The 16,802-nt window shown below is 45.8% G+C and overlaps 1 protein-coding gene across 1 annotated transcript; it reads right to left on the reverse strand.

Annotated features, from left to right (window-relative positions):
• Positions 1-330: 330 nt before the first annotated feature.
• Positions 331-2,064, reverse strand: LOC138364091 (uncharacterized). Its single transcript, XM_069323490.1, has one exon. The coding sequence runs from the start codon at positions 1,644-1,646 to the stop codon at positions 792-794; it is 855 nt and encodes a 284-aa protein (XP_069179591.1). The 5' UTR covers positions 1,647-2,064; the 3' UTR covers positions 331-791.
• Positions 2,065-16,802: the final 14,738 nt, after the last annotated feature.

Raw genomic sequence — 16,802 nt, forward strand, 5'->3', positions numbered from 1 at the left:
AGTAAGGGAAAAATTAAAACTATCGGGAGAAAACGCCTAACCGTTACGACTATAGCACTTGGAAGGGATCAGGATAAAGATTTAGGATGGGAACGGGAGAAGGAAGATGAAGGGTGATGTGGTCATTTATCAACCGCCGGGTCATACTACACACGAACATTAACTATACGTTGACCCCGCGTCAGTGCGGAGTGATCTCCTCTGAGTGCGGCAAAGAACGCACTTCGGCTCCTGTATGTAATTGTCCCCGAACCACAGTGTGTATGGGGCCCCTTAAACGGCTCCATATTAAAACTATAGACTGGACCAAATTTCTGGAAGTGAGATAACACCTCCTTCCGGGTACGTCTGAAGGAAACATTGGACACATAAATTACGTGATTCTTACCGTCATGCTTAGCCTACATTTTGTCCTGATCCGGGATGTATTCTGCCACGGCAAAGGGAGTGCATTCCCCAAGCGCTAGTGTGGAGAAGGTACAACTAAGAACACTCTCAAAGGCATCCCGACTGGTATAAATTACAAGCGCCTCTTGGCAGCGCACGATGGCTCCGTTTTTCCCTAACTTCTCTCTGTACTCAATATCAAACTTCTGAACTCTCTGAATTTTGTCAAGGAAATTTTTAACGTATTCAGGAGAGAGGCTGTGGTGGATGTTGCATATTCTCACGATAAACTGAGGGACGATAAGGTCTCGAATTTTGCGTTGCTCTGCTATTGATGGAATTATGACATTGACGTCATCGTCCTCGTCACTATCATCATTGGTGACATCATTACTGATGTCGGCCTACGTACATTCAGACGAGCCGGTGACATCCTTGTCACTATATCTCTCAGTTCCCTCCTCATCCTTCTCTCCTGCCTGATCCTCCTCCTCATTCTTCTCCTCAGTTCCCTCCTCATTCTTCTCATCAGTTCCGTCCTCATTCTTCTCCTCAGTTCCCTCCTCATTCTTCTCATCAGTTCCCTCCTCATTCTTCTCCTCAGTTCCCTCCTCATTCTTCTCATCAGTTCCCTCCTCATTCTTCTCCTCAGTTCCCTCCTCATTCTTCTCATCAGTTCCCTCCTCATTCTTCTCCTCAGTTCCCTCCTCATTCTTCTCATCAGTCCCCTCCTCATTCTTCTCCTCAGTTCCCTCCTCATTCTTCTCATCAGTTCCCTCCTCATTCTTCTCATCAGTTCCCTCCTCATTCTTTTCCTCAGTTCCCTCCTCATTCTTCTCATCAGTTCCCTCCTCATTCTTCTCATCAGTTCCCTCCTCATTCTTCTCATCAGTTCCCTCCTCATTCTTCTCCTCAGTTCCCTCCTCATTCTTCTCATCAGTTCCCTCCTCATTCTTCTCATCAGTTCCCTCCTCATTCTTTTCCTCAGTTCCCTCCTCATCCTTCTCTCCTGTCTGGTCCTTCTTCTCAGTTCCCTCCTCACTCTTCTTCTCAGTTCCCTCATTCTTCTGCTCAGTTCCCTCCTCATTCTTCTCATCAGTTCCCTCCTCATTCTTCTCATCAGTTCCCTCCTCATTCTTTTCCTCAGTTCCCTCCTCATCCTTCTCTCCTGTCTGGTCCTTCTCCTCAGTTCCCTCCACACCATGATGGCGCTGTGTCTGTCTTCCCAACGTCACCTGCCAAACAATGTGGATCAGCATAACTATGCCAATTGCAGGTATCGAAATATCCCACTGAGAAGTGCCACCATTGTGGCTCACTGGCACCTCTCCAACCTGCCGGAGGAACACCTTCAGGCCCTCCACTTGCTGGGTTACTTGTCGGTGTCCTAGGAATGACCCGACTGGTGGCACCCAGTACCAGAAGGACTCCACCTCCTAGTCAACGAAAAGGGCCAAGTCACACCGTGGAACTGTCGGACGTTGAAACATCTTTGTTACTAAACTTTGGACCAGACTCAGACTATTGCGAGTCTGCCATCCAATTACCTGCTACCGTAGCAGGAAACGATGGGCGTCTGCCTCGTTTTTCTGCTATCCAAACCACAAATGTAAACACAACACAACCAGAAGCACCTAGAAAAAAATCACCTTACACATGCGTGTTCCAGACATTTTGCCAATATAAAAGTTAGGAATAGAGACAGCAGAAAGCGAGAGACCATGGTGATATTGTATGACAGATGCCAACAATATAGTCAGGTTGGAATTTCACCAGAAAATCTAAACTGAAAGGTTTAGGATGTGACAGCAACGGTGGTGGTGATAGTCACACGTTCTTATGTCTGGAAATATGTGCAAAAGCTGTCGAGGAACATAGTGGAGGAGTCAGTAGGCAGGAAACGCTCGGGTGTAACAAGTGATTCAGCTTCAACTGCCTTCTCAACTAAGAGTGGATGACGCAGTGTGTTAGGGAGTCCACTGTGTTGCAGCCAAACAGTAGAAGTATTGCCTTGCTTCCAGCGGCGTCAATATTAGTGTTGGCAACACCGGGAGATAGTGAACATTGCTGAGTCATTACTAGAACACCGGGGCATAGTGAACATTGCTGAGTCATTACTAGAACACAGGGGCATAGTAAACATTATTAAGTTATTAGTGAAACACAGGGGCATAGTGAGCATTATTAAGTTATTAGTGAAACACCGGGGCATAGTGAACATTGCTAAGTTATTAGTAGAACACAGGGGCATAGTGAACATTATTTAGTTACTAGTGGAACACAGGGGCATAGTGAACATTACTAAGTTGCTACTAGAACACAGGGGCATAGTGAACATTGCTAAGTTATTAGTAGAACACAGGGGCATAGTGAACATTATTTAGTTACTAGTGGAACACAGGGGCATAGTGAACATTACTAAGTTATTAGTAGAACACAGGGGCATAGTGAACATTATTTAGTTACTAGTGGAACACAGGGGCATAGTGAACATTATTTAGTTATTAACTGAACACAGGGGCGTAGTGAACATTATTTAGTTATTAGTGGAACACAGGGGCGTAGTGAACATTATTTAGTTATTAGTGGAACACAGGGGCATATTGAACATTGTTAAGTTATTAGTAGAACACAGGGGCATAGTGAACATTGTTAAGTTATTAGTAGAACACATGGGCATAGTGAACATTGTTAAGTTATTAGTAGAACACAGGGGCATAGTGAACATTGTTAAGTTATTAGTAGAACACAGGGGCATAGTGAATATTGTTAAGTTATTAGTAGAACATTGGGGCATAGTGAACATTGTTAAGTTATTAGTAGAACACAGGGGCATAGTGAACATTGTTAAGTTATTAGTAGAACACAGGGGCGTAGTGAACATTGTTAAGTTATTAGTAGAACACAAGGGCATAGTGAACATTGTTAAGTTATTAGTAGAACACAGGGGCGTAGTGAACATTGTTAAGTTATTAGTAGAACACAGGGGCGTAGTGAACATTGTTAAGTTATTAGAAGAACACAGGGGCGTAGTGAACATTGCTAAATTATTTGTAGAAACACAGGGGCATAGTGATTATATCTAAGTTATTAGTAGAACACAGGGGCGTAGTGAACATTGCTAAGTTATAAGAAGAACACAGGGGCATAGTGATTATATCTAAGTTATTAGAAGAACACAGGGGCATAGTGATTATATCTAAGTTATTAGAAGAACACAGGGGCATAGTGATTATATCTAAGTTATTAGAAGAACACAGGGGCATAGTGATTATATCTAAGTTATTAGAAGAACACAGGGGCATAGTGAACAGTCATATTGCCTCTGGATTTATATTAATCCGCTTCCTATTGTCAGTCGGCCTCTGTTGTTCAGAGAAGACCGTAGTATTTGTTCTGTCACCAGGTGTGTGGTGAGTCCTGCCCGTAATCTGTCACCAGGTGTGTGGTGAGTCCTGCCCGTAATCTGTCACCAGGTGTGTGCTGAGTCCTGCCCGTAATCTGTCACCAGGTGTGTGCTGAGTCCTGCCGTAATCTGTCACCAGGTGTGTGCTGAGTCCTGCCCGTAATCTGTCACCAGGTGTGTGCTGAGTCCTGCCCGTAATCTGTCACCAGGTGTGTGCTGAGTCCTGCCCGTAATCTGTCACCAGGTGTGTGCTGAATCCTACCTGTAATCTGTCACCAGGTGTGTGCTGAGTCCTGACCATAATCTGTCACTTCTTACCGAGTACAATGTTCCAGGACGATAGAGGGACGGTCTCGCTTCTTGCTGGTCGGCGTTCAGTCCCCGAGTTTCCATGTAGGTGCACACTATTTCTTTCCTTCGCCCTATTCTCATATATGTTCCAAGTGATATATAGTCGGTATGGTCTGAGTTCTTTCTCCTGATAATTTCCTTAACTTACCTCTTTAACACAAACTTACCTTCATGGAGCATTGTTCACGCCTGAATTCTCAGAAGGCAAACTGAACATCTTCTGTAGGTAGTGTATTATAGTTTGTGTGTTGGTGGTGTTGTCGTCGTGTTCCTCCTTTACGGACAACCCAACCCACAACTCGGTAGAGTGCTGAGACTTCACTAGGCGCTTCTGGCTCTTGGAGAGGGGCTCAACGTCACACATTTAGGGGATTCAGCTCCAACACTCAGCCTCGTTGTCACGTGCACACACCCACACGAGCCGTTGTGACTCCCCACTCTCTCCTTAGGTGATATGATCTCCTCAATCCTCTTTTGACTTATTAGTATTACCTTTTACCCTGTCCACAGCAGTGGTTCTTGGTTCTTTCTCTCTCTCTCTCCTTCTGTACTATTTCATGGGGAAGTCTCACTAGGAAATACCAGCAAATTTGAATACATTTACTGGACAAAGCACATATACAATACATACATACATATAATAATAATGAATCCTATACTCTATATTATTACAATCAGGTTGCACTCCAACACCATCAGAACTCTATCATCAGCTTATCAAGTGGTATCCTATCTCCTGGTTCACCACCTGATACTATCAACCTCCTCAAGTTGATCAAGTCTACATACACTGTTGCACTATCAGCAAGAGAATATATATATATGTATCTATAAATGTATACAAAGAAAATCAGCATTTGAATGCAATAACATATATCAGTATAAATGTTCATTGATACACAACAATGATCAATCGATCACGCTATCAGTCCTAGAACGCATACGTCTATAGGTAATCCAGCCTACGACTGTAACTCTAAACTTCAGTGTAAAACACTCCTTGACATAAGAATGCAAACAGTCACTCACCTCTCACTGCGTCTTGCACGCTAATGACAACCAAACACTATCAACTCCCTACAAGTAATCCACCAGAACTTCCCTTCCACCTCTGGAAGTTCACTACCCTGATCTTCAGGTTCTTCTGGGCTTAACTACCAGGATCCTCTGCAGCTCCTCCAGGCTGCTACCATGAAGTTCCCTTGCACAACTACGGTGCTTCACCCTTCTGCTAGGGTCCTCCACAGCTCTCTTGGCTGCTACACCACGAAGTTCCCTCGAGCAACTATGGTGCTTCACCACCTCTACAGAAGCACGTGACACTCCTCTTCACTGCTTCTCCTCACAGCTCGAGGTCCTCTCCTCCACTACCTTGGAGTCTCATCAACTACTTCATCTCTGCTGGCTTCGAAGTTCTCAGCAACTTCTTCCCCAAAGACAAACCTGCAACCCATCGACACTCCAATAAAAATGTTTCCCCTTTAACACATAAACAAAAATAATCACACAATATGTTTGCCTCAAACCTCTATCTGTCCTCTACATACAGTGAGAGTGGACTCCCCCGTTTTGGGCGGGTCCATACTCCACCTCGCCTGGCGGGTGTGAGTCACACTGGGAGAGTCCTTCGCTGTCAGGAGCCTGGCTCCCTCAGTTGCCTGCCAGCGCTCAGAGGAGACGGATGTCGCTCCATGTTCCTCCCTCTTCACTCTCTTATTTCAGGCTTTCTGCCTTATTAAAACATGTCTAACTTATCAATAAACATTGCTACTGTCGCTGGGCACACGACCAACTACAAGCAATCACTATGAACTGGCGTATATCGTGCTTACCACAGATTGTCTGGTCGAGGGCGCTCCTCCCTCTGACGAAGGGCGCTTCCACGGCCCACAATAATGCCTCTGGGCGGTTTAATAAACACTTCTCATCGCCCAGGACTTGAGACCACACTTCCCCAGCTCGATTCCACAGCTGGTACGTCTGCACACTTCTCTTCTCTTCGAGATATATCACTAGGGGTTCCCTTCTGATGGGAGCTCAATGGAGCGCGGCTTTCCCCCTGCGATGTCTGGCACTCAAGTGAGGTCAAAGCCCTCCCGAAGCGAGCCTCACGCCTCCAGCAAAATGTCCACATCTCCTAACCAGTCATTTATCTGTTTTCTTCTTTATTGCCCATAATCTCAAATTGTTATATATATCCAAGCAACTATTTTACATATGTGTTACCACCTTAATATTTGCTAGACCTTCTAATCAGGTCAGGCTTGATGAATAACTCTCAAGGAGGGAGACTCGTTTCTCCTGCAGGCTGAGATCATAACATAGTGGTTTCCGGTAATTGTGATGTCCGGTTGTTGCAACAATTATGGGGAGGATCTGCAGCATAGCTTGCAAGTGCAAGCCCCATCAGCCGGTCCAGTTGCTCTTATTAAAGTGCAATGTTGATTAGGATTCGACATTCCAACTAGAGTTGTCATGTTTGCTAGAAGACTGTAGGTGAGTCTTACCTGAACATAAGAACATAAGAACAAAGGCAACTGCAGAAGGCCTATTGGCCCATACGAGGCAGCTCCTATTTAAAACCACCCAATCCCACTCATATACTTGTCCAACCCGCGCTTGAAACAATCGAGGGACCCCACCTCCACCACGTTACGCGGTAATTGGTTCCACAAATCAACAACCCTGTTACTGAACCAGTATTTACCCAAGTCTTTCCTAAATCTAAACTTATCCAATTTATACCCATTGTTTCGTGTTCTGCCTTGTGTTGATACTTTTAATACCCTATTAATATCCCCTTTGTTATGTCCATTCACCCACTTGTAAACCTCTATCATGTCACCCCTAACTCTTCGCCTTTCCAGTGAATGCAACTTAAGCTTTGTTAATCTTTCTTCATATGAAAGATTTCTAATTTGGGGAATTAACTTAGTCATCCTACGCTGGACATGTTCAAGTGAATTTATATCCATTCTATAATATGGCGACCAAAACTGAACTGCATAATCTAAATGGGGCCTAACTAGAGCAAGATATAGCTTGAGAACCACACCAGGTGTCTTGTTACTAACGCTGCGATTAATAAATCCAAGTGTCCGATTTGCCTTATTACGAACATTTATGCATTGATCCTTTTGTTTTAAATTCTTACTAATCATAACTCCCAGATCCCTTTCGCAATCTCAACACCATCTAGCTCGTATCTTGTAACTCTATCATCATTACCTAACCTCAGAACTTTACATTTATCAGCATTAAACTGCATCTGCCAATCCTTTGACCATTTCAAAACCCTATCTAGATCAACTTGAAGTGATAGTGAGTCCTCCTCCGAATTAATTTCCCTACCGATTTTCGTATCATCGGCAAATTTGCAAATGTTGCTACTCAAACCTGAATCTAAATCATTTATATATATTACAGACAACAGATGTCCCAGGACAGAGCCCTGAGGCACCCCACTTACAACATTTTCCCACTCTGACTTGATTCCATTTATACTAACTCTCTGTTTCCTTTGGTATAGCCATGCCCTAATCCAGCTTAATATAGCACCCCCAATACCATGAGACTCTATCTTTTTAATCAGTCTTTCATGTGGCACTGTATCAAAAGCTTTGCTAAAGTCAAGGTACACAACATCGCAATCCTTACCACTATCAACTGCCTCGACAATGCTAGAATAAAAAGATAACAAATTTGTTAAACATGAACGGCCATTTATAAAACCATGTTGCGACTCAATTATTAAATTATGTTTTTCAAGATGAAGACGAATTTTATTTGCTATTATAGATTCGAGTAACTTTCCCACAATAGACGTTAGGCTAATTGGTCGATAGTTAGACGCAAGTGATCTATCTCCTTTCTTAAAAACTGGTATCACATTAGCAACTTTCCAAAACTCTGGCACTCTGCCTGACTCTATTGATTTATTAAATATGGTTGACAGTGGGTCACAAAGCTCCTCTTTGCATTCTTTAAGCACCCTGGCAAACACTTCATCCGGCCCTGGGGATTTGTTTGGTTTGAGTTTTACTATTTGTTTAAGAACATCCTCCCTGGTAACTGCTAAACTCGTCAACCTGTCCTCGTCCCCACCCACATAGACTTGTTCGGCTGAAGGCATATTGTTAAGTTCCTCTTTAGTAAATACAGAAACAAAATATTTATTAAAAATACTACTCATCTCTTCATCACTATCTGTTATTTGACCTGTCTCAGTTTCTAATGGACCTATCCTTTCCCTAGTCTTAGTACGATATAACTGAAAAAAATCTTTAGGATTTGTCTTTGCTTGCCCTGCTATGCGAACTTCATAGTTTCTTTTTGCTTTCCTTATCTCTTTTTTAACATTTCTAACCAGTTGTACGAATTCCTGTTCTAAAGTGACCTCCCCATTTTTAATCCTTTTGTACCAAGCTCTCTTTTTACCTATAAGGTTCTTCAAATTTTTTGTTATCCACTTTGGGTCATTAGTATTCGATCTATTCAATTTGTATGGTATACTACGTTCCTGTGCTTTGTTTAGAATATTTTTAAATAAGTTATATATTGAATCCACATCGAAATCCCCATTTAAGTCACCAATCGCTGGGTTCATGTCTAGCTCCAAGACCGGCCCACACCCCATACCCATGACTTTCCAATCAATTTGACCCAAAAAATTTCTTAGGCTATTAAAATCAGCTTTTCGAAAATCTGGCACTTTAACAGAATTTTCTCCTACAGGTCTATTCCATTCTATGCTAAATCTGATTTCTTTGTGATCACTGTTCCCTAGCTCACTCCCTATTTTGATGTCATTAATTTGTGTTTCCCTGTTAGTTAACACTAAATCTAAAATATTATTTTCCCGTGTTGGTTCCTTAATGTGTTGCGTAAGAAAGCAATACTAGGTACGACATATATAATATATATATATATATATATATATATATATATATATATATATATATATATATATATATATATATATATATATATATATATATATATAAATATATATATATATATATATATATAAATATATATATATAACTGAAAACTCACACCCCAGAAGTGACTCGAACCCATACTCCCAGATGCCACGCAACTGGTATGTACAAGACGCCTTAATCCACTTGACCATCACGACCGGACATAATGAGGTGATAGCCGAGGCTATTTGAACCACCCCACCGCCGGCACTCGGATAGTAATCTTGGGCATAGCATTTTACCAAATCACCTCATTCTTTGGGGCACACGTGAGGAACACAAATGCGAACAAGCCTGAATGGTCCCCAGGACAATATGCAACTGAAAACTCACACCCCAGAAGTGACTCGAACCCATACTCCCAGATGCCACGCAACTGGTATGTACAAGACGCCTTAATCCACTTGACCATCACGACCGGACATAATGAGGTGATAGCCGAGGCTATTTGAACCACCCCACCGCCGGCACTCGGATAGTAATCTTGGGCATAGCATATTACCAAATCACCTCATTCTTTGGGGCACACGTGAGGAACACAAATGCGAACAAGCCTGAATGGTCCCCAGGACAATATGCAACTGAAAACTCACACCCCAGAAGTGACTCGAACCCATACTCCCAGATGCCACGCAACTGGTATGTACAAGACGCCTTAATCCACTTGACCATCACGACCGGACATAATGAGGTGATAGCCGAGGCTATTTGAACCACCCCACCGCCGGCACTCGGATAGTAATCTTGGGCATAGCATTTTACCAAATCACCTCATTCTTTGGGGCACACGTGAGGAACACAAATGCGAACAAGCCTGAATGGTCCCCAGGACAATATGCAACTGAAAACTCACACCCCAGAAGTGACTCGAACCCATACTCCCAGATGCCACGCAACTGGTATGTACAAGACGCCTTAATCCACTTGACCATCACGACCGGACATAATGAGGTGATAGCCGAGGCTATTTGAACCACCCCACCGCCGGCACTCGGATAGTAATCTTGGGCATAGCATTTTACCAAATCACCTCATTCTTTGGGGCACACGTGAGGAACACAAATGCGAACAAGCCTGAATGGTCCCCAGGACAATATGCAACTGAAAACTCACACCCCAGAAGTGACTCGAACCCATACTCCCAGATGCCACGCAACTGGTATGTACAAGACGCCTTAATCCACTTGACCATCACGACCGGACATAATGAGGTGATAGCCGAGGCTATTTGAACCACCCCACCGCCGGCACTCGGATAGTAATCTTGGGCATAGCATTTTACCAAATCACCTCATTCTTTGGGGCACACGTGAGGAACACAAATGCGAACAAGCCTGAATGGTCCCCAGGACAATATGCAACTGAAAACTCACACCCCAGAAGTGACTCGAACCCATACTCCCAGATGCCACGCAACTGGTATGTACAAGACGCCTTAATCCACTTGACCATCACGACCGGACATAATGAGGTGATAGCCGAGGCTATTTGAACCACCCCACCGCCGGCACTCGGATAGTAATCTTGGGCATAGCATTTTACCAAATCACCTCATTCTTTGGGGCACACGTGAGGAACACAAATGCGAACAAGCCTGAATGGTCCCCAGGACAATATGCAACTGAAAACTCACACCCCAGAAGTGACTCGAACCCATACTCCCAGATGCCACGCAACTGGTATGTACAAGACGCCTTAATCCACTTGACCATCACGACCGGACATAATGAGGTGATAGCCGAGGCTATTTGAACCACCCCACCGCCGGCACTCGGATAGTAATCTTGGGCATAGCATTTTACCAAATCACCTCATTCTTTGGGGCACACGTGAGGAACACAAATGCAAACAAGCCTGAATGGTCCCCAGGACAATATGCAACTGAAAACTCACACCCCAGAAGTGACTCGAACCCATACTCCCAGATGCCACGCAACTGGTATGTACAAGACGCCTTAATCCACTTGACCATCACGACCGGACATAATGAGGTGATAGCCGAGGCTATTTGAACCACCCCACCGCCGGCACTCGGATAGTAATCTTGGGCATAGCATTTTACCAAATCACCTCATTCTTTGGGGCACACGTGAGGAACACAAATGCGAACAAGCCTGAATGGTCCCCAGGACAATATGCAACTGAAAACTCACACCCCAGAAGTGACTCGAACCCATACTCCCAGATGCCACGCAACTGGTATGTACAAGACGCCTTAATCCACTTGACCATCACGACCGGACATAATGAGGTGATAGCCGAGGCTATTTGAACCACCCCACCGCCGGCACTCGGATAGTAATCTTGGGCATAGCATTTTACCAAATCACCTCATTCTTTGGGGCACACGTGAGGAACACAAATGCGAACAAGCCTGAATGGTCCCCAGGACAATATGCAACTGAAAACTCACACCCCAGAAGTGACTCGAACCCATACTCCCAGATGCCACGCAACTGGTATGTACAAGACGCCTTAATCCACTTGACCATCACGACCGGACATAATGAGGTGATAGCCGAGGCTATTTGAACCACCCCACCGCCGGCACTCGGATAGTAATCTTGGGCATAGCATTTTACCAAATCACCTCATTCTTTGGGGCACACGTGAGGAACACAAATGCGAACAAGCCTGAATGGTCCCCAGGACAATATGCAACTGAAAACTCACACCCCAGAAGTGACTCGAACCCATACTCCCAGATGCCACGCAACTGGTATGTACAAGACGCCTTAATCCACTTGACCATCACGACCGGACATAATGAGGTGATAGCCGAGGCTATTTGAACCACCCCACCGCCGGCACTCGGATAGTAATCTTGGGCATAGCATTTTACCAAATCACCTCATTCTTTGGGGCACACGTGAGGAACACAAATGCGAACAAGCCTGAATGGTCCCCAGGACAATATGCAACTGAAAACTCACACCCCAGAAGTGACTCGAACCCATACTCCCAGATGCCACGCAACTGGTATGTACAAGACGCCTTAATCCACTTGACCATCACGACCGGACATAATGAGGTGATAGCCGAGGCTATTTGAACCACCCCACCGCCGGCACTCGGATAGTAATCTTGGGCATAGCATTTTACCAAATCACCTCATTCTTTGGGGCACACGTGAGGAACACAAATGCGAACAAGCCTGAATGGTCCCCAGGACAATATGCAACTGAAAACTCACACCCCAGAAGTGACTCGAACCCATACTCCCAGATGCCACGCAACTGGTATGTACAAGACGCCTTAATCCACTTGACCATCACGACCGGACATAATGAGGTGATAGCCGAGGCTATTTGAACCACCCCACCGCCGGCACTCGGATAGTAATCTTGGGCATAGCATTTTACCAAATCACCTCATTCTTTGGGGCACACGTGAGGAACACAAATGCGAACAAGCCTGAATGGTCCCCAGGACAATATGCAACTGAAAACTCACACCCCAGAAGTGACTCGAACCCATACTCCCAGATGCCACGCAACTGGTATGTACAAGACGCCTTAATCCACTTGACCATCACGACCGGACATAATGAGGTGATAGCCGAGGCTATTTGAACCACCCCACCGCCGGCACTCGGATAGTAATCTTGGGCATAGCATTTTACCAAATCACCTCATTCTTTGGGGCACACGTGAGGAACACAAATGCGAACAAGCCTGAATGGTCCCCAGGACAATATGCAACTGAAAACTCACACCCCAGAAGTGACTCGAACCCATACTCCCAGATGCCACGCAACTGGTATGTACAAGACGCCTTAATCCACTTGACCATCACGACCGGACATAATGAGGTGATAGCCGAGGCTATTTGAACCACCCCACCGCCGGCACTCGGATAGTAATCTTGGGCATAGCATTTTACCAAATCACCTCATTCTTTGGGGCACACGTGAGGAACACAAATGCGAACAAGCCTGAATGGTCCCCAGGACAATATGCAACTGAAAACTCACACCCCAGAAGTGACTCGAACCCATACTCCCAGATGCCACGCAACTGGTATGTACAAGACGCCTTAATCCACTTGACCATCACGACCGGACATAATGAGGTGATAGCCGAGGCTATTTGAACCACCCCACCGCCGGCACTCGGATAGTAATCTTGGGCATAGCATTTTACCAAATCACCTCATTCTTTGGGGCACACGTGAGGAACACAAATGCGAACAAGCCTGAATGGTCCCCAGGACAATATGCAACTGAAAACTCACACCCCAGAAGTGACTCGAACCCATACTCCCAGATGCCACGCAACTGGTATGTACAAGACGCCTTAATCCACTTGACCATCACGACCGGACATAATGAGGTGATAGCCGAGGCTATTTGAACCACCCCACCGCCGGCACTCGGATAGTAATCTTGGGCATAGCATTTTACCAAATCACCTCATTCTTTGGGGCACACGTGAGGAACACAAATGCGAACAAGCCTGAATGGTCCCCAGGACAATATGCAACTGAAAATTCACACCCCAGAAGTGACTCGAACCCATACTCCCAGATGCCACGCAACTGGTATGTACAAGACGCCTTAATCCACTTGACCATCACGACCGGACATAATGAGGTGATAGCCGAGGCTATTTGAACCACCCCACCGCCGGCACTCGGATAGTAATCTTGGGCATAGCATTTTCCCAAATCACCTCATTCTTTGGGGCACACGTGAGGAACACAAATGCGAACAAGCCTGAATGGTCCCCAGGACAATATGCAACTGAAAACTCACACCCCAGAAGTGACTCGAACCCATACTCCCAGATGCCACGCAACTGGTATGTACAAGACGCCTTAATCCACTTGACCATCACGACCGGACATAATGAGGTGATAGCCGAGGCTATTTGAACCACCCCACCGCCGGCACTCGGATAGTAATCTTGGGCATAGCATTTTACCAAATCACCTCATTCTTTGGGGCACACGTGAGGAACACAAATGCGAACAAGCCTGAATGGTCCCCAGGACAATATGCAACTGAAAACTCACACCCCAGAAGTGACTCGAACCCATACTCCCAGATGCCACGCAACTGGTATGTACAAGACGCCTTAATCCACTTGACCATCACGACCGGACATAATGAGGTGATAGCCGAGGCTATTTGAACCACCCCACCGCCGGCACTCGGATAGTAATCTTGGGCATAGCATTTTACCAAATCACCTCATTCTTTGGGGCACACGTGAGGAACACAAATGCGAACAAGCCTGAATGGTCCCCAGGACAATATGCAACTGAAAACTCACACCCCAGAAGTGACTCGAACCCATACTCCCAGATGCCACGCAACTGGTATGTACAAGACGCCTTAATCCACTTGACCATCACGACCGGACATAATGAGGTGATAGCCGAGGCTATTTGAACCACCCCACCGCCGGCACTCGGATAGTAATCTTGGGCATAGCATTTTACCAAATCACCTCATTCTTTGGGGCACACGTGAGGAACACAAATGCGAACAAACCTGAATGGTCCCCAGGACAATATGCAACTGAAAACTCACACCCCAGAAGTGACTCGAACCCATACTCCCAGATGCCACGCAACTGGTATGTACAAGACGCCTTAATCCACTTGACCATCACGACCGGACATAATGAGGTGATAGCCGAGGCTATTTGAACCACCCCACCGCCGGCACTCGGATAGTAATCTTGGGCATAGCATTTTACCAAATCACCTCATTCTTTGGGGCACACGTGAGGAACACAAATGCGAACAAGCCTGAATGGTCCCCAGGACAATATGCAACTGAAAACTCACACCCCAGAAGTGACTCGAACCCATACTCCCAGATGCCACGCAACTGGTATGTACAAGACGCCTTAATCCACTTGACCATCACGACCGGACATAATGAGGTGATAGCCGAGGCTATTTGAACCACCCCACCGCCGGCACTCGGATAGTAATCTTGGGCATAGCATTTTACCAAATCACCTCATTCTTTGGGGCACACGTGAGGAACACAAATGCGAACAAGCCTGAATGGTCCCCAGGACAATATGCAACTGAAAACTCACACCCCAGAAGTGACTCGAACCCATACTCCCAGATGCCACGCAACTGGTATGTACAAGACGCCTTAATCCACTTGACCATCACGACCGGACATAATGAGGTGATAGCCGAGGCTATTTGAACCACCCCACCGCCGGCACTTGGATAGTAATCTTGGGCATAGCATTTTACCAAATCACCTCATTCTTTGGGGCACACGTGAGGAACACAAATGCGAACAAGCCTGAATGGTCCCCAGGACAATATGCAACTGAAAACTCACACCCCAGAAGTGACTCGAACCCATACTCCCAGATGCCACGCAACTGGTATGTACAAGACGCCTTAATCCACTTGACCATCACGACCGGACATAATGAGGTGATAGCCGAGGCTATTTGAACCACCCCACCGCCGGCACTCGGATAGTAATCTTGGGCATAGCATTTTACCAAATCACCTCATTCTTTGGGGCACACATGAGGAACACAAATGCGAACAAGCCTGAATGGTCCCCAGGACAATATGCAACTGAAAACTCACACCCCAGAAGTGACTCGAACCCATACTCCCAGATGCCACGCAACTGGTATGTACAAGACGCCTTAATCCACTTGACCATCACGACCGGACATAATGAGGTGATAGCCGAGGCTATTTGAACCACCCCACCGCCGGCACTCGGATAGTAATCTTGGGCATAGCATTTTACCAAATCACCTCATTCTTTGGGGCACACGTGAGGAACACAAATGCGAACAAGCCTGAATGGTCCCCAGGACAATATGCAACTGAAAACTCACACCCCAGAAGTGACTCGAACCCATACTCCCAGATGCCACGCAACTGGTATGTACAAGACGCCTTAATCCACTTGACCATCACGACCGGACATAATGAGGTGATAGCCGAGGCTATTTGAACCACCCCACCGCCGGCACTCGGATAGTAATCTTGGGCATAGCATTTTACCAAATCACCTCATTCTTTGGGGCACACGTGAGGAACACAAATGCGAACAAGCCTGAATGGTCCCCAGGACAATATGCAACTGAAAACTCACACCCCAGAAGTGACTCGAACCCATACTCCCAGATGCCACGCAACTGGTATGTACAAGACGCCTTAATCCACTTGACCATCACGACCGGACATAATGAGGTGATAGCCGAGGCTATTTGAACCACCCCACCGCCGGCACTCGGATAGTAATCTTGGGCATAGCATTTTACCAAATCACCTCATTCTTTGGGGCACACGTGAGGAACACAAATGCGAACAAGCCTGAATGGTCCCCAGGACAATATGCAACTGAAAACTCACACCCCAGAAGTGACTCGAACCCATACTCCCAGATGCCACGCAACTGGTATGTACAAGACGCCTTAATCCACTTGACCATCACGACCGGACATAATGAGGTGATAGCCGAGGCTATTTGAACCACCCCACCGCCGGCACTCGGATAGTAATCTTGGGCATAGCATTTTACCAAATCACCTCATTCTTTGGGGCACCCGTGAGGAACACAAATGCGAACAAGCCTGAATGGTCCCCAGGACAATATGCAACTGAAAACTCACACCCCAGAAGTAGCCTCGGCTATCACCTCATTATGTCCGGTCGTGATGGTCAAGTGGATTAAG

Source organism: Procambarus clarkii, chromosome 12 (assembly GCF_040958095.1).
Source record: "Procambarus clarkii isolate CNS0578487 chromosome 12, FALCON_Pclarkii_2.0, whole genome shotgun sequence".
Taxonomy (NCBI): domain Eukaryota; kingdom Metazoa; phylum Arthropoda; class Malacostraca; order Decapoda; family Cambaridae; genus Procambarus; species Procambarus clarkii.